Below are 19612 nucleotides of genomic sequence, written 5' to 3' on the forward strand. Positions count from 1 at the left end.
ATGGCCGGTTGGGCAAAAGAAAGCGTGCAGGACTTTATTAAGTATCCCTTATAAGGCTTAAATAACACTTAGTTATAATGAAGTGCAAGCAATGTGAAAGGGAGTTCAGCAGCAAGCAAAGATTGCAATATCACGTCGAAAGACGGGTATGCAGTAAGGAAGTAAGCAACGTTACCGTTTGCGAAGACTGTGATAAGCAGTTTAGCAGCGCGCAGGCTTTGGAGTACCATCGTAGCAGAAGGGTTTGTTTAAAGAATGTATGCGTGCGCTGCGACGAGGACGTTACCGACGCCTGGCACCGACATAGATGCCTTGGTAATTACGATCTGCTGGGCGTAGCATGTGAGGAGCACGGTGACGTTGCCGCCCGATGTTGTCCGGTTGACACCACGAAAGAGTTAACGCAAAGGAAGAAAGAAATAGACGAAACGTTTGCGGAGTTTGACCTCGTAGAAGGCGTAAGGTGGGAAGATAGAGAGTACTGGGAAGCCAACTGTGAGCGCTGCGGCTGTCAAAGGAGCGGTCAACATATTTGGCAGTGTTTGTATGAGGGTCAAGGCGGCTTTAAAGAGTACTTAGATCGATTTGATGCTTGGCATGCCAGTAATGAGGTGGTCAAGAAAGTCCGTAAGGGATAAAAAAAAGAAATAACGAAGGTCTTGGTTTGTGCAAAGAGTCTCAAATCCTGATCTTATTTTTTATGTTGTTTGTTAAGTATCATCAACAAAACAACAATAAAAATAAGGACCCCTTTTAAAGGAGGTTGCAGCGATAGGGGGAACGAATCGTTCCTCTCCCATCTTTTGGCGTCCCCAAAAAAAGGTAGTCGAGGCAGTGACAAACGATATACTCTCATAGGGTTTGTGCAAAGAGTCTCAAATCCCATTCTTATTTTTCTTGTTGTTTGTTAAGTATCAACAACATTTAACAAAACAACAAGAATAATAAGGACCCCTTTTAAAGGTATATGCTAGCCTACGCAGCCGCCTTTCTGGGAGGCATTCTAATCGCCCTTTCAATATATGGACTGTATTACTTGCGAACTACCTGCCGACTGCATTACCCCTCGTAAGCCGCGTAAAAAATACACCTGCCTTCATTGCGACAGGGTATTCTCCGAAGGATCCTTTGTGGGGCATTGGTGCTCCGCGGATCCTAAAGCGCAGCGGACTTTAGCAGACGCGCTTAACTACAAAGAGGAGATGGAGTGACTCTTCTTTCAATATCAAACTTCCATCGGCCATTTACCTTACCATAGCTGCGTAAGTGGGTGAATTCCTCGCCCTGAATTACGTACCGCACGCAATCCGGCGCCCAAAGGGAATATTCCTTACCTTCTAAGTCTTTGAGGACTAACCGTAAACGGTCGATGTCTTCGAAGACGACGTAATTTTTTATTTCGTATGCTTTACCGTGGACAAGATCACGCCAGTGAGTCAAGCTGAGCTTCATTATACCTATGGAATATCTTTAGGTGCGTTTTCAAAGTGGCGTAGGACTTAAACCGCTTTACACAGCCCTTACAGGGAATACGAATACCATCCGCGTAATCCATCAGGGCACGGCAGATGATGTCGTAATCGTTGCTAACCATCGTTAGGTAACCATTTACGTCAAGCTGTGAGATTTTCTTAGATTGCTTCGCGGATAAGACGCCGTTTCCTTTTGGGGTTTTCAACTCAATACACAACCCACGGTATTTCTTATGCGCATTTAGGATCAAAAGGTCGGGTTGACCGGCTTGGTAGCCTTTTCGCCAGCAGGTTATTCGCTTGCTGTCTGAATCTTGAAGTTCGCCAAGACCCGGCGCTATGATGAAATCGGGGTAAAACCTACGTGTGTAGTCGACGACCTTCGCGTGTAGGTCGGCTTCATTTTCGATCTTGAATACTAACTTGTTTGGGCCGCCAAACCGCCTTTCTATTGCATATTTACCCGTTTTCCTTAGCGCGGGTAGGACTTCCTCAAAGACCCAATCACGAAACTCCACAGCTTTGGGTAGTTTGGAGCTAAATATCAGTTCGTACAAGCCAGGTTCGGATATAAACACGGCATTTGGTTGCGTAGTAAAGGAGCGGTGATTCGCAGCCCCTTGTAGATCAACCCATTTTTTCTGGTATTTCTCAGATACGTGTGCTCTAATTGCATCTCTAGGGCGCTCATAGCCCAACGCCAAAGCCACCTCCTTTGCTTTGAAGTACAAAGTTTCGCCTTGCACTATGCATTGCAGTTTGGTGTCGTTGTTTTCGAATACGCGAAGCATTATATACCAACGATATTTTTTTATCAAAAGGATGAGTGAGCGCAGCGAACGAATCAATAGGCAACGCTCTTTAGCTGATTCATTTCTACGCTCAGTTGCGCGTCAGACACCACGAAAACGTAGCAGTTTATTTTGTCGCCGTCGCCCGCACTAGCGTTCTTGGTGCGCTTGATCTCCAATGTTATCCCATCCTGCGTATTTACTAAACGTAAACCCTGACCATGTAGGTCTTCGTCGTTCGTTGTGCGCATGTCGATCCACAGCGCGTACTTATCATTGAAGAATTCCTCAGGGTTAATTTGGTCGCCAAACTTGCGCGCGGCCTCTCTGTAAATGTCTTCAGGCTTTATTCCTTGGGAGTAAACCTTGTTTGGGACTCCGTTGATATTCACGCCGACGTTAGTAATGTTAGGGTTGTGAAAGGCTTCGGAGTCGCGCTTACCGGCCTCGTAGGGTTTAGCAAACACCAGCATTAACCCCGTGAGACTTCTTCGCGGGAGGTTAATGCTTTGATTGATAACCTCGTCCGTCTTATCCAAGAAGCTAAATGTCTTATACATCACTACGTGGTCGTAAAGGAATGCCTTTCCGGAGCTGTATTCCATGCCAGCGCTACGGGCCAGCTCTTCGCTGTACACCGTTTCGTACTGTAGCTCTAAGTTGGTAATAGAGTATGGGGTTGTTTTGGTAAGTGCAGTGCTTAGCCCACCAATGATGTTATTAGCATCTGCTAAAGTTACTTCAAACTGTAGCTCGGATAACTGTCTTGGGTAATACACACCATGATCCGTGATTACTTCAAAGTCCAGTGGTATGACATACTTGCTACCATAGGCGGTCTTTATTCGCTTTGCGTCTGCCACTGCGGTTTCTCCGCTGCCGTCAGTAGGTTGCGTTTTCGTAGGTGTGCGAACCTTACGTAGAATGACACTACCAATTCCTTGTTCTATCCTTTGCGCGCGGTCAAAGGCTGTCAACCATAAGTCTTTGTACGTGGTATACAGATCGTACCTATTTAAGTCCAGCAAGGATTCCCCGGCGAACTTTACGCGCATCTTAGAAACGATGTTGCGACCCACGTTGTTAACGATAATCCTTTCATCTGTGGGGCTTGACTGCACCGCTAGGTCGAACCTTAAAGCCAAGGTACCGGGTACTAGGACTAGGTTATCCGTTAGGCGGGGCACGCCTACGTACAGCGTTTCTCCCGGCTTTGCGCTGCTGGGGGTGAATGTGACCCGGTGAAAGGTGCGTTCTGCTTTCAGTCCGCCAACCTGCTTAGGTAATACGTTGGGATTTAACTTTGAGCTTATCATATATAATGGAAGTAGAAGGAACGGATCCAGACTTCGATCCCACCACTGAGGAAGGTCAGGCTGACATTAACGACGGTGATGAAGAACCACTGCTTCCCACCCAACAAGTCGACGATTCCCTAAGGGATAGGATTGCAAAGGCCCTAAGACATCCCAAAGCACGCGAGTACATGTTTCCGCGTGAGCACATAGAGCTTCAAAACATGGGCGAGCCGGAAGCAGCCGCGCGGGAGACCGTAGAGTTGGCGGCGCAGGAGCTAGAGCTGCGCTACAACAACTTTGATGCTGACGACGTAAAGCTCACGGAAAAAGGAAACAAGGTTCTTATAAGCGTTCAAGACCTGAGATTTCCTGACAAAGACCGCTGGACGAGACCGCAAATCCTCTTTGATGAGGAGGGTAACGTTAGGGGTGACGTCTTAAGATTAAAAGGCTTCCAGCGCGCCACTAGGAGCCTGTTAGAAAGGTTGGAAACCCTGAATGAAAAGGTCGCGCTAGAAAAGCGCGTCGAGGGACTACAAGAAACGTTGGAAGAAAGGGAAGCAGATTATATGCGACAAAACCGACTACTCCTCGATGCTCAAAAGAGAGAACTTAACGATAAAAACCAAAGAATAATAGAAATGAGAGAACAAACAGACAAAGCCCTACGCGATAGGGACCAAGCCCAAAAGGCCTTCGAACTTGCCCTGCAAGACCTAGACATAAGCAAGGAAGAAGCTAAGAACTTACGTACCACCATAGCTGGCTCTTTAGAGGAACGGCGGCAGTTGGTTGCCGAAATTAACACTAAGGAAGAACAAATCCGGCAAAGAGATCAGGCTATTGAAGACTTGGAGGGACAAATAGAGCGGCAGCAGGAAATAATCAATGACCAAACTCGTCCCGAAGAGGAAAGGGAAGCAGCTCAAAGGGAAGTGGAGGCCCTTCAGGAAAGAGTCGCGGAATTACAAGCGCAAAAAGACAACCTGGAAAAGGAGTTGGGGCTTACCACCAAGGAAAAGGTAAAAAGAGCTCTGGTGAAGTATGGTATTCCGCTGGCATTTGCGGTCGCTATTTCGAGCGTAGTAGGCGTGATCTTGTCCGCGCTTAAGGCTACAGGCGCGGGCGTAAAGAAATTAGGCAATGGGCTGACGGACTTGGGAAAAAAGATGGCAGCCGGTCTTCCTGGGCTGCTGGGTTCGGTTGTTTCCTTGGCACTTAGGGCCGGCGGTGAACTGTTGAAGTTCGTGGGGAATAACATTTGGATATTAGTCGTAGCTATTGGGGTGGTACTTCTGAAGAAGATGAAGGCTTAATCTTATCCTTGTGTATTACTGGTGGCTTATCGTCGTCGGGCGCCCGAGGCGTCCTCGACTGGGGATAAGTAAAGATAGTATTCGCGCCGCCTTGATAATTTGGTATCAAGGGTATAGCGGTCATAGTGCAAATCGTCTTATGATTCCAAGCAGCGTCGGGGAAAGGAGCAATGACCGGAGCAACGTTCGTTCGAATGCTGCCTTCACTTGGGTAAAATTGAAGCTTCGCATATTCGCAATTAACTATCATGTGAAAGGTTACTGGCGTTATGTCTTCCGTGCTACTCACAGGGGGTTCCGACGTAAAATGAGCCGAAATCCTATTATTATCTTTCGTCCTATAGGGTGGTAATGGGTGATCGTTCTCATCAACAATCCTAAAGCCGGCATTGCATGAGTACCCCGTCGTAATGCTAATGGTGCACACGACTACCCCCAAACCCCCAACCCTTACCCACAACCCAGTTTCATGCCATTTCTTAGCGGCGTAAAGCTCCTCCCCTAAGTAATGAAGAAACCAATCTTCTTTTACATGTGGATTCATATATTTAAAGGCTCATTACCGTCAGAGTGCTGATGGTTGCATGATTATAAACCGTATCTCTTTGATTTTCTATGCTGTTTATGCAAACACTCCCGGTGTCATCTACTCTTATCTGCAACTTTACCTTCCCATGACAATCGGCGACCATGTGGAAAGTCCAAACGGAATGATTTTCGGCGCTGGCTGGGTTGGGCTCTACGGAGAAATGCGCAGGCTCCCTGTTGTTTGTCTTCACACGCATAGGCTGCAGTATGCCGTTGTCATCTAGAAACCTGAAGCCCACGTTGGCGTGGCTGCTCGTGCCAATGCAAATAGTACAAAGGATTAACTTCTTTCCCGAGTAGTTCAGATCCACGGACATACCCGTGACATCAACCCAAGATGCCTGGGTGTATTTTTTCTCGCCTGTGTAAGTCGTATAGACACAATCTACTCCAGCTACGTAGGGGTTGTTCATCGCCATATATAATAGCTCAGACCAATGCTTGCAGCTGCTAAGCCGGCCTTTAGTAAGTTATGGTCATATTCCTCAGGTATCGCAGGCAGGACCTTCTTTGATGGTTCCTTAACTACGGGTAGCTTCGTTTCGTGTACCTTTTTTGGCTTCTCCACGAAGTGCGGAATGTTCCTAAGAGTGTCAGAGTTCACGTCGTTCACCCCAAACTTCATATCCTTAGTAGCTCGTTGAAGTTTGTTGTTGTATCCTACTACAGAACCAGTATTTATAGATAAGTTACTAGGCATTAACCAACAACCCGGTGCTACTGCATAGTCCAACCTCGTCTTAGAATTTTGTATAGCTAGTTGGTAACGCTGTACGCCCTTGCTAATGTCGCCCTCCAAGATTGAACTTTCAAATAAGATCAAGGCTTCGGCTCGCGTTTCTTCTGCGGCGCCGGTATTCCCCACTATGCTTGATCGGGTATTTACTTGGGCTCCAAGGATAGAATACACGTAAGCTTCTATGCTGCGGTTCAAACGGGCAAGGCCGGCTTTGGTTAATCCTTTACCTTCTGGGGGTATAAAGTTAAAGTATTGCTTCGTTTGCTCGTCGTTGGTAATCTTGATAATCAGCGGGTTAGCCCCGGCATACTTACCACCCTCGTCTTTGAACAGAGGCCCGTCTCTAACTTCCTTAGTGGTCTTAGCATTTGGTTCAAAGAAGGTGCTACTGTCGTGAGTTTCTTTGTGATACCCAGTATTCCATCGCAACTGCAGCGCATGAACTTCCTTATCGCTTAGCTCGTGTCCACCAATCCCCCAATAAGCCCAAATATGCCCCAAGCCATTGTTAGCGCCGGCAGTGCATCGGAAATCCTTCCCTACAACGCCAAACTCCTTACAGAGTCTGTCATAAGCCGGCACGCTGTATTTATTATCTCTTGGATAAAACGTGGCATCTCCCGGCAGCGCAATAACACCCATTTCATGCAGTATTCTTCTAACCGTGAAGTGAAAATGAAACATAAATATTGAATTCTTCATCAAGTTTGCACTTACACCACAGCCGCTAGTGGCACACCAAACCGCAAAGTTTAGTTGCTGCGGCCAATAACGCATGTTAGGACCACTTAACCATTCATGAGATTCCTTAGCGGTGGTATGAACAATGGGAACGTTTTTGAAAATATCTCACACCTTTAACGGAAAGGAATGGTTGTTTGAGATCCGCATGTTCAACGTTAGGTCCAAGCTTGGATGTTCATTAAACGTAACTGCGGGTATCGGATAAGTACTGGTACCAAGCAATAATTCCTTTGACCAACCTTGCACGGGCTTGTGTTCAACATATGTTGGCGTTGGCTTAGGCTTATGTTCAACATAACCAGAATTCTTCAGTTGATTGTCTATCTGATCGACCAGCGTAGGTTTCAAATCCTCATTACTGTACATCCTAGAACCGTTATAGTAAATCCCATCGGGTCTCCTTTCGAACTTACTAGGGTCTGCATGCGGAAACATCTTCCTAAATGCTCTCCAATTCCAGTAATCTCGATTATCGTGATGTGGCTGCTCCTCAATATCATTCCCAAAAGCGTCGTACATTAGTATATATAATGGATGTTATACCATCAGCACCTCCACTTTATCCTGATCTACCCAAGGAGGGACCTAACGAATTAAACGCGGAAAACTTTCGTCTGAATAAAGCGAACTTAATCTTGGCTTACTTGGAAGGGCAAACAAAACACTACGAAAAAGTTAGGAAGAAATACGTCAGAGCCCGGAGTACGCTACATAAGATTGCGATAACTTCAGGGTCCATATCCGTTGTGTTAACGGGCTCCGGCGTTGCTACTTCGCTTACTGGGCCGGGAATAATCGTTGGAGTTCCTTTGGCCGGCGTTGGGGCAGCCTGTGGTATTATTTCTGCTGTTGCTACGGGTATTATGAAACAGTTGTCAAGCAAAATATCCAAGCATGACACGACAATAGCTCTGTCTAGGGCTAAAGTAAATACTATTACCGACCTTGTCTCAAAGGCTTTGCGTGACAGAAAGATAGACGACGTAGAATTCTCGCTTATTCTGGCCGAAGAGGAAAAGTACGAGAAATTAAAGACGGGCATAAGGAATAAAAAAACAGTCGTAAAAGATCTTTCCGAGGAATCTCGCAAAAAGATCTACCAGGAGGCAAAAGAAGAGCTTCAAAAAAAGCTTGCTCAGTAAACATCTGCTTCGAAAAGAGCGTGACAGGATTTCGTTTACATATCGAACGACAGTCTGGAAATTACGCGTAATCTTATGCCATAAGATTTATACCATAATACACGGCATGACCTTATTTAGTAAATTATTACGCGTAATATAAATTATTTAGCGAATTATTACGCGTAATATAAATTATTTGCATGACCTTATTTGGCGAATTATTACGCGTAATTTCTCATCTTATGCCATAAGATTCGCTATCTTCTTGGAATCCATCCTAATAGGGGGTGGTTGGAGTCTATTTTGTAAAATATTTCGTAAATTACGTCAGGATAATAAGGAATATCCTTATCCAGCCGACAAAACATCCACTCGGCTCTGCTCATATCAGAAACCTCAGGAATAGACTTACCGGTAATTTCAGACAAAATGTAAGAGATGTCTTTGTAATGTTTTCCTAGTTTTAATTTTTTCAATGTCTTCCGTAGACTTTGTGGGGTTGGCTCTTCTAAGTGGTCTATGATTTTCTTCCTTACTTCGTTGTTTAAATATACCGGATGTAAACCTTGGATATGACTCATCCAGTCCCTGAAGTATTTTATTCTCTTATATGGCGTTTTCTTACGACCTCCATTGGCGTAATATTGCTCTCTGGTAGCATTTGGTACGGCATTACGAATATTCTTACCACACTCGTAACACTGTGCTGACGTGTCATCTTCTATTTGCATTTTTTTACCACAACACCAAAAGGGTTCTGGCTTAGGTACGATAACTTTAGGTCTTAGACAAATTATGCAAAAGTCGTTAACGAACTTCTTACATTCTTCGCACTCCATATATAGACTAACATATTTAAGTGCGCTGTTGCCCTCAACCACACTTGGAGTGGGGGTCGTCCGTAGGTGGATTTTTGACACGGGTCTTGCCCGTGTTGAGATTGCGCTGGAACCCCCATTCCCTATACTACTTAGTGCGCGTGCACATCGTGAGCTCAAATAATGCCGTCATCGTTGTTGCGTAGGAGTGCGCGCATTTGCTTCATTTTTCTATAGTAGGCAACCACCCCAATATATAAGACAAGGATAAGACAAGTCATTTAACAAATGGAATATAATTTAAAGTAAGTAGCCGCCTGATTTATTTAGCTCAGGTTTATACATGATTTCATTTTCGTGTTCCAATAACACATTATTTGTAAAAAGTTGTAATCGTGGTACGAATAAAGCTGTTATTAAGCTTTGTTATTGCTGTTATTGTTGGCCTTCTGCCCTTGGGTGTACGAATTATATTACGCAAGAAAATGTTCTAGCCTGGAAGCATGAGGGGAGAGACTAGTTGGCCCCCAGACCATAATCGCTTGAAAAAATAACGTAAAAAGTCTAGTCAATCTTGTGAAACTGCAATGAAAAAAATCTCATTTTTGAAAATTTATGCATAAACTTTGTTTCATTTTTAAGGAAATGTATAGTTCATAATAACATACTCAATTTAATGTAAACTTTTGGTGTATACTGCAAAGCGAGCGCGTTATTTAAGTTTGCGCGCACTTTTTATCATTCCTTACTGTAACGAAAAATAAAAAAGAAATAAGTAAATAATTTCTGAACTTAGTGGTAAACGTTAACAACTTCTTACAAAATCCGCTAAAATAAAGCGAGAAATATTCTTAATGACTTAACCTCCAACTGAATCGATTAGAACTCTGGACAACAAATCACGAGAAAAAAGAAAGAAAAAACATTATAGAACTGCTTTTCGTTTTGCACCCGGTAGTCATCTTTTATACCAGTGACGTCACACTTGGTCAAAACCTCTATACTGATCTAATGCCACCTTTACATCGAATACTAGTAACGCTAGCTATTTAACACCTAATTGTTTTAAACTTTTGCATAAATGACACAAATGTACAAGAGAAAATCTATTAGCCATTTTTAAAACAAGCAAAGGACTGAGTTCTAGTTTGAAAATCACACTATATTTGTACTCGCCCCAGGCTTTCTCCAGCGATATTTGTACTCTACTGAGTTTATAAGTTGTATAATAGTATGTGAAATTATGAAAAAATTAATTCAAAATAAACTAGTTCTAATGTCCAAGGTTTTTTTGAATACTAAATTTGTCTATAGTTAGTGACATTTGAGGGTTCCTCCAAATGGTGCCTTTTATCTGTTTACCAGCGTGAAAATACTTTAATATGAAAGAGGTATATATATTATTTATATAGGACTATAGTGAACTCTTAAAGTCCATTTTATATTTATTTTTAAAGCAGCGCGTGATATTGCAATAATATTACAATAATATTAAACTTGTTCATGAAGTCTGAAGATATTTATTATGTATAAGGACAAGAATTCCTGCTGATAAATCGTTTTCCATTGATGTTTATGCTTTAATTTTATCAGTGTGTGCCATATGACGTTGAGTGCCGTTCTTCAAAACCACCTCGCTATTTGTTTCAGCTCAAAGCGGAGTTCTATTGCTACGTTTTTTGGCACTTCTATCCTTGAGGTGTCTGAGTACTGACTCTAGAAGAAGTCATTAGAAAACATTCTTAGAAAGCTTTTTTATACAGAATTTAACACTGATTCAAAATAAAAAAGAAAAATGCGTTATCACGAGCTCTTTCAAGATACCGAATTCGAGTATTACTATCTCAGTTGACAAGTTTTCAAAAGAAAAATGGCGAAAACCAAGATTCTTGCAACACAGTCATAACTTGAAAACTAAAAAAGTTATACTGAAAGATAATGTTACAGTTTCACTAGCTGACGGGAAACTCAGAATCCCTGATATTTTTCAGAGTTTCCCTTTCAGCTAGTGACTAATTTAGAATTATTCTATACTTTCTTCCAAGTTTACAAACCATCATAAAAATACTGGTCGAGGTATTTATAAGGTTTTGTGTGGAGCTCGAGTGTAAATTTTTTAATATTAATGTCTAATTTACTAGAAGTATTTAAATATTGATAACTAGAAACCGTAGCGTTGGAAACTGACGAAAATAGAAGAAAATATAAAATTGCAGAAGCTACAAAATAAACGACTATTAGGGGGAGAAATGAGTCCTGCTGAGCCAAACATTATTAATTGGTATACTCACTACAAATATTTTTAATTTTGCATTGAAAATAATAGATAATAAGGCGGTCTTCTGCTATATCATTAGTTTGGGTCATGTGAAGTGCTGAAGCTGCAAATTTAAAGCCTAACTAAAGTCGTTATACTCTCCAAGAGCTGAAAAAACGTTTTAATAATGAATGAATCATGTTTTTTCGGCTGTAACTTCCCGCTTTAAAACAATTAAATGAATATTGATTAGGACTGAATCACGTACACTGTTAGTTTAAAAATAGAGACAGCTCACCAGAAGATTCAGATCTATATCGCTGCCGCTAATTTCTGAGCTGCTCAATCCTTTCTAGTCGTACTTTGGTTTCCCATTTTGCTTAAAGATGAACTTCCAAGAACAATGTACACTTGCGGCCTTGCTGTTGGTTTTACCTGGCTTTTGTGTCTTGGAGGATATAAGACGTAAGTAATATTAGTATTTTTTCCTTATAAGTTTCATCTGCGCGTCTTATTAAGAAATTTTTGGCTGCATATTAGTAGTGCCTAACCTACGACTACTATCCATTCCATATCCTGACGTTTAGTATGTTTTTAAAATCTATGTATTATATTTTATTATTTCATCGTATATATTGGAATCTGCTTATTTTGATAAATTCTACAACAGGACCAATAGTAAGAGAAGTTAAAAGAGTAGAGGAGTTAAAAGGAGACTCTGCTCGCAGGGTAGTTCAACCTCGACTTGAAACCATTGTTTCGTGACCAGTCAAGCGAATTCGGGATAGGTCTATTGCATCCGCTCTTGTATTACCCTTAAATGTAATAACACCCATAAATGTAATACCCACCATTAAATGTAATAAAAATCAACCATAAATGTAATAACAACCATAAATGTAATAACAGTCAACCATAAATGTAATAGTAATGATAAAAAGGTAAACAACGTGAAAAGATGAAAAAACTTACTGACGTTTTCGGACGCTAGTCAGTAAGTTTTTTCATCTTTTCACGGTGTATAATTCACCTTTTTATCATTAATGTTTCATCAGAAACACCGACGCAGCTCACACTAGTTTTTAGCTTGTTATCTCTTCATAAATGTAATAATCGACCCCACCATAAATGTAATAACCCCTCCAACCATAAATGTAATAACCAAGTATTCCGGAGAGTCAAACAAAGTGTTCAATCAAAAAAAACCTCTAAGCACAGGGAGCCCGGCTTGGTGATGCTAAATCGGTAAAACGATCACGTTTCATATGTTGATGACATTACATAATGCTCGTAACTCAATACACGGTCACTACGTAATAGAACACCAGTATTTGTAACGCGTAACTTATACAGTGATAAATTCAAATTCAAATACGTAACGCACGCTTTACAAGTAGTGACCGTTTGTATAGGGGTGTATTGAGTTACGATTATTATGTAATGTCATCAACATATGAAACAACGGTGAAAAAATCACAAACGAATTCCGATTAGACTTTCTTGTCTGATTTCTATTTATGATATTCTATGCTCTTAAGTAGAATACACTGCCTATTCTCGACGAATTTACTGATTTTGCTCTCAGCCTGAGATTGTATTAGGAGACTCGTATTACAAGTCACGTTCAAAACATTTAACTGACGTCAACAACAGACTGACGATTTAATTTTTATCAAACATATTCAATTCATTCCCTTCTAACCTTCATAGTGAACTGGATTTTACAAGCTTCTAACCTTCGTATCGGGATCTATTTTCATTTCATTATACTAATTTTGCTCTCAGCCTCGGATTGGAATTGAGTTACATCTCAGCCTCGGATTGGGTTCTTTTGTAGTTTTTCATAATTTGCACCGCGTTCGTATTTTAATAATGATAGCTTATTTCGCCACATTTGCATGGTACACCTCAGCCTCGGATTGATCCTGTTTTTATATTAAATCTAAAAGATATGATTCAACATTTTAAAGACCTTTTCCCTTCCCCGCGGGTTACATTGTTGCATGCAATGGAAATGAATTAAGATGTGAAACACGAGCAGTGTGGATTGATAAAGATCACTGGCATTAAGGTATCTTTCTTGACAAGATATGGAGAAACACATTTAAATAAACAATGCAGACATGAAATCAAGGTGGTGTGAGGCTCATAGAATTATACTTCATAACACCTTACCATTTGTTGAAACTATTTAATCAAGACGTTTTAATATTCAAGCTCGAGGACATTAGCTAAAAATTTGTATACATGGGTACAAATTAGTAAGTACATATGTACAAATTAGTAAGTTACATTATCGCCGCCTGCAGTTGTCATCACGAGGGCATTAGATATGGCAAATTTGTTGATTCATGGTTAATTTGATTGATAAAAGTCTTTAAATCGAAGTTCGTGTAAACTTATTTAGCTTCGTATTATTGGACACGGATTCTAAAGCTATAGTTTCTTGCCGGGCTATTGATTACCCTGACTATCAGGCTTTCCAAGAACAAGTTTATAAAGTTAACATTACTTAGATATCAGTTAATAAAACATCTTTGAATCGAGAACGGAGATATCATCTTTTTTAATGGTTTCACTTTGAACGGTCTTGCGTAATGGTTTATGAACGGCATAGTATTAAACGATTTTTTTGTATCAATAATAATGAGTCTGATATGTATAGAGTCAAAATGTTTGGCTCGTTAGTCACGTGACGTGCGCCATGTCGCGATGTCAAATGATTGACAACACAAATCTTATCCATCGTACCAAGTTTCGTTACCATAGCATTTATTGTAATGACTATTGGCGAAAATCGGCGATGTTTTGTTTGTAAGTCACGTGATATGTGACGTCAAGCCATGCCACGTAGTCAGATGACTGACAACACAAGTCTCATTCATCGTACCAAGTTTCGTTACCATAACATTTATTGTAATGACTATTGGCGAAAATCGGCATTGTTTGTTTGTAAGTCACGTGGTATGTGACCTCACGCCATGTCACATGGTCAGATGACTGACAACACAAGTCTCACCGCAATGCTACCAAGTTTCGTTACCATAGCATTCATTGTAATGAGTGTTCGCAAAAATCGGCGAAAATGTTTGGTTCGTAAGTCACGTGATGTGACGTCACGTCACGTGGTCTGATGATTGACAACTCTCACCAATGATACCAAGTTTTGTTACCATAGCATGCATCATTCCGGAGTTATGGCCAAGGGACCAGGAGATGCGGGCCACCAGATGTTGGAGGCACGTGCTAACCCCTTCTCACACCCTAAGAGATACCAGAAAAATGCTGATTTTCAAAAATTCGCATTTAACCACAGGTAGCCCAAGCTTGGTTTCTGTGGTGTTCTGTTATAAGGAAATGTATGGAGATTCATCAAAAATTTCAATAAAATCATTAAAACGTGAAATAAAGCCTCGAAATTTTACCCGATCATTGAGAAATAGCACTTCCTTCGCTCTGCGTGGTTATTTTTTGAATTTAGCCCGTTTTAAGATTTTTTCCACCACCCTGGTGGGATGCATTTGGATCGGCCCATGTGAGGTACGGCGTTTGACCCGAAGTCGATCTTCAGTCGTTCTTCACGACTGACCTAGTCGTGAAGAACGACTTAGTCGGTCCAAATTGAATCAGTCGACTTAATAAGCCTTTTCATAGTTTAAGAATCGATTCCACTGCGCATGCGATTTTATCCCGAATTTCTCATCTTCTTTTGTCTAAACCTTCTTTTGTTCTTAATTAAACAAAAGGTGAGAAATTCGGGATAAAATCGCATGCGCAGTGGAAACGATTCTTAAACTATGAAAAGGCTTATTGGGTCAGACGCCGTACTTCACATGACCTTATTACTCTGTATTAGGTTCGGCTCATGTGAATTACGGCGTCTGACCTGGGCCTAATATATTCTGCCCCATCTATTTTTAATATTAAGGTATGCAAAGGCAACTCTGTAATGGAACAAATCCTGGCCGGAGAGCAATAAATTGCTCGTGGGCGGGTGGGTGGATCAAAACGTACACTTCTTCGACGGTGGTTTAATGAGAGTGATTAATTCATGGCGTCCTTTCTCTTTTGTATTAGTATAAATCCGTGAGAATACATATTGACAATTATGCTGGGACATAATTTACATATTCAAGTTGACTATGAATATTAAAGGTAAAGAGGAAGGACTCAAGGCCTCGTTATGCGATGTTTGCTATTATAATTATAGTCGTGCTAATAGATTTAAGCATCATCAAATCCGTAAAAATATACCAAGGTCTTCTAAAATTCATTCTTTTATCAAACTCATACCCTTGAAATATAGCTATACAGGTTATCAAAGGTTTTTAGTTTTTGATTTTTGTTATTGTAAAACGTGAGGTATGGCCGTGGTTTTTTTTTGCCTTGGTTTGGCATTTCGGCGTTTCGGCGTCGGAAACAAAATGGCAAAATGGAGGATTTTTAAATTTGGTAGGGCTCCAGGGTAGTGGAGCATCTTTCGCGAAAATAAAATGGATCCTCACATATCTCGACAAACATGCTATTCACCATTTCATGAACTTAAATTTTTCACGATCACGCATCACAAAAAATATAAACCTTGATAACGTTTAAAGGAAATGGAGTACATTTATTTAAACCAGTCTGTGTTGTCATCTTCATCGTCGTCAAATAGTGGCGGCGGCACGGGTTTGGAAGCACACTCATCCTAACAATCAAACAACTTAATATTAATATCAATATCAATACTGGCAACAACCTCCTATGGTAGTGGGGACTGATGTAAAGTACAAGCAAAGCTAACAGCATTGAATTACAGGGTTCCCAGCCATTTTGAAAAATAAAAATTCCCTGACTTTTCCCTGACTAAATAACAGTTTTCATTGACCTTGTTGGGCCGCATGGGCAAGTATGGGCCACATGCCTAACTTTTACCTAGGCCCCGCTCTTAACATATTACACAGGATACCCAACGTAATTAAACTTTCCGGCATAAATTATACTAAATACTTCAATATTTTTTTCATTATTTGAAACGATTTATCAGTCTATTCGAAAATTGCAAACAGTATGAGTATCACACGGATACTCATGGTTAACTTTAAACAAAATTCCCTGACTTTTTTCTGACTTTAGGTGAAAATCGCAATTTCCCTTACTAAATGAAAAAATTCCCTGACTTTTCCCTGACTGTGTTTTTCCCTGACTTTTCCCTGACCCCCGGGAACCCTGTTATTAGTCCATGATGCAAGTGTAAACATCGCGGAAGGAGAATACTCTTTCTCCCTCTTTTTCGTCTATTAAATGGACGCCAGCACTTTGATTAAGTTTGAATATTTTGCAAATATTCCCAAAGTTTAGGTCAGACAACGTAACTTCACGTGCGACATAATTACAAAGAAGTGAAGTATTGATATAAAGCACAAGATTGCTTTTGGCGGGAAATATCAAGCCGAAAAACTAACTGGCCCGTGAATTAGCGCATTATTGTTTTCAGTCTTGCTTTAATGACTTATGACATGTTGTCACATTTTACATGAAAAATAAACTGAATAGAGAAAGAGAATATGTGGACCGCGTAGCACTTATGAAATACATGAAGATATAGAAATATAGATAAGTTATAGTGCTTGGGAACGAGGTTATTCCGGGCGAAAGCCCTTGTAATAAAATTCATTTCTATATCTTCATGTATTTCATAAGTGCGTAATTCGATTTGAAAAGCTCTCTACGGGTTTTACTGGTGCCCAAGAGTACTATGAGAACGTAATTTAAGATATTTGTTCTATATACTATGCACGAATGTAAAGAATTCTGTCCAATTTACGACTTTTGTGTGAAATGTCTTAAGCCCCGCTTTAAACCCACTAAGCCAAGTATATTTGTTGTGGTAAAAAAATGCGAATAGAAGAGGATACGTCAGCGCAGTGTTACGAATGCGGCAAAAATATCGCAAACGCCGTACCAAATGCTACCAGAGAGCAGTATTACGCCAATGGAGGTCGTAAGAAAACACCTTATAAGAGAATAAAATACTTTAGGGACTGGATGAGTCACATCCAAGGTCTTCGACCGGTATATTTAGAAGAGTATATTTTTGTACGTCGTTTCGACAACCATTTTCGACAACCTTTTCCCCTACGATGTGGGTATTCCTGGTACCTATATTTTTGCGTTAGTGCTGCGCTGGGAGGATGCGGATATTTTTTGTAGCCTCCAAAGGGAGGAACGAATCGTGCCCCTGCAACAACCCCGCACACTATAGTAGTCCAAAAGCTTCTATCCTCTAGTATAGAGAATGGAAGACCAAAAGAGCATTTCGACAACGTTGCAGGAGATGGGTATACGTGCAAAGAGTAGACTGCTAGCACATTTGCTGCTGGACAATGCCCACGATGGAAACCTCTTGTCCGATATATCCCAATGCCAGTATTTGGAAGGAAACGTAGGACCAATCTAGCCTACGACCTCGATCTTTCTGGGCTTCCACCCTTCGTAGACGATGTATTTGTCTATGGTTTTGTTTCCGAAGAGAATTTGTATGTAAAGAAGCTACTATGTAGGAATGCAAAGGCAATAGTATCGAAAATATCCACTGCAGCCACGGAGACATTTGGTATATTCTTGCCAACTAATTTGGTACACACCTGCAGAAATGGAAACATAGTACGGAACATCGCCAAGATAGATTCTGGATACAGATGGAGTAGCATACATGGCGTAGAGTCTACTGGATACTTCGTAGCCGAAGTAGATACCTCAGAGCTTCCTATATAAGTGGTAGACCAAAAGATTTCCAAATTTGGATTCCTACTACATGCCCACGGATATGGAATATACTCCATAGACTACAACGCAAGACTTCTCCGGAACTTTGGATAGAGCAGCATTGGTACGTCGTTTGCAGGAGTTGGGATACGTGCTACAGCATAGTAGCGGTAGGCGCAATGGTACGATATTGGAAAATACACATACTGTTGGAGAACATGTATGTACTTGGATGGAAGATGGAAAGAGGACGAAGATATACAACAAGATAGTCTCCAACTTCGAAGCCGGAGAAGTGCAAAACCCAGTAGGTGCAAAGCTTGCAGAGTATGTAGACTGTCCAAACGAGCATCTTCGAAAGACATTCCTGCACCCAGATGTGCAAGCAAGAGGATGCACAAGGGTAGAAATATCCATCTACGGCAAAGGCTTCTACAAAAAACACACCAATGCTATTGCGGAAACGATAGAACCCCTACAGGACATATTTGTTGTGCAGCCACCCAAAAATATGTGGCTTGCCCTTGCAAAGTGTTTGGATAGGTGTCTTTGCATCTGCTGCGAAGAAACACAAGAGATATTCCTTGCTTGGTACTGCAATGTGGCAACTGGACGTATAGCAGGAGTACGAGTGCGAGGAAACGAGAAGTGGGAAGAGTGTGTACTTTGGACAATAGCAGAGTTTGGCCTTCGTCGTTGTCCAATCTTTCGCATAGATGTCCTTGGGACGGAGCAAGTAGAAATAGCTCCTTTGCGTTGCTACACCAAAGACTCTCCTACGATATTGGCAGAGTCCAAGTTTCCTACCCGCGTACACAAGGATTCCCCTACCATCGCAGAAATGCTACCCCCTGCGGAACATGTAGAATGGGTTTGGCGAACAAAGAAAGCACAAAACATAGGCGTGGACAAAAGCTCCTTTGGCATACTAGAAGTACCCTCCAATAGAAGAATATCCTTCCTGTCCAAAAAAGGACGCATGCTACTGTTGGAGGACATAGCAGATAGCCTGGAAGGGGACGAGTGGGCAGAGGCTATGAAGATATACCATTCTGAGCTACTGGAAAGAAAGAACAACATCCTGAAGAGGACATGAAGGCCTTGGAAGAAGCATTGGCAAAGCATACGAAAGTCGTAGAAAGAATGGGAAGGAGAACAGACAATCTGCGGAAGCTGTTCTTTGGCGAGGACGACCATAGACCAAAGGTGCACAGGATGCAAGAAATACCTCCAGGAGAGTACAAGATACTGGGATACATAGTACCAAGGCAAATAGATCCTACTTGGCCAGCAAGAGGACACCGCGTAGCGCTACGTAGAGAGAAGACATGCGTCGCATGGGCTACGGAAGCGATCCTAGAGGCCTGCAGAGACGGAAAGTTCGAAGAACGTTACAAAATACACACAGCCATACCCAAGGAAGAGGTATTGGTAGAATGGTACAATGGTGTTGCCAAAGCCTTTGTACCCGAAGGACTGGGGTTGGATACGTACCTACGAGTTGGTTTCCAAACTACGTACTAGCATATCCAAATATCCCGGTAGGCTGCGGCAAGTAGACGCACCGCCCAACAAGGAATGTATACAAGCTTTGCACATGCAGGAAGGGGAATACCAATGCAGGCAATATGCAAAGACTTCGTATAGGAAGAAGGAAAGGACAATACTATTCCTGTCGGAGAAGTGCCCAGAGTGTGTATTGGAGGGCTGCACCG

General features: G+C 41.5%; 1 protein-coding gene across 2 annotated transcripts in view; it reads right to left on the reverse strand.

Annotated features, from left to right (window-relative positions):
* Window positions 1-13689: 13689 nt before the first annotated feature.
* Window positions 13690-19612, reverse strand: part of LOC116308236 (FK506-binding protein 15) — a 48873-nt gene continuing 42950 nt past the window's right edge. For both annotated transcript variants that reach the window (XM_089025368.1, XM_089025367.1), the window contains exon 33: window positions 13690-15837. In XM_089025368.1, coding sequence (XP_088881494.1) covers window positions 15760-15837 — 78 coding nt within the window. In that variant the 3' untranslated portion in view covers window positions 13690-15759. The remainder of the gene's footprint in view (window positions 15838-19612) is intronic.

Source organism: Actinia tenebrosa, unplaced genomic scaffold (assembly GCF_029948245.1).
Source record: "Actinia tenebrosa isolate PJP-AT-01 unplaced genomic scaffold, QUT_ActTen_1.0 utg1515__unscaffolded, whole genome shotgun sequence".
NCBI classification, from domain to species: Eukaryota; Metazoa; Cnidaria; class Anthozoa; order Actiniaria; family Actiniidae; genus Actinia; species Actinia tenebrosa.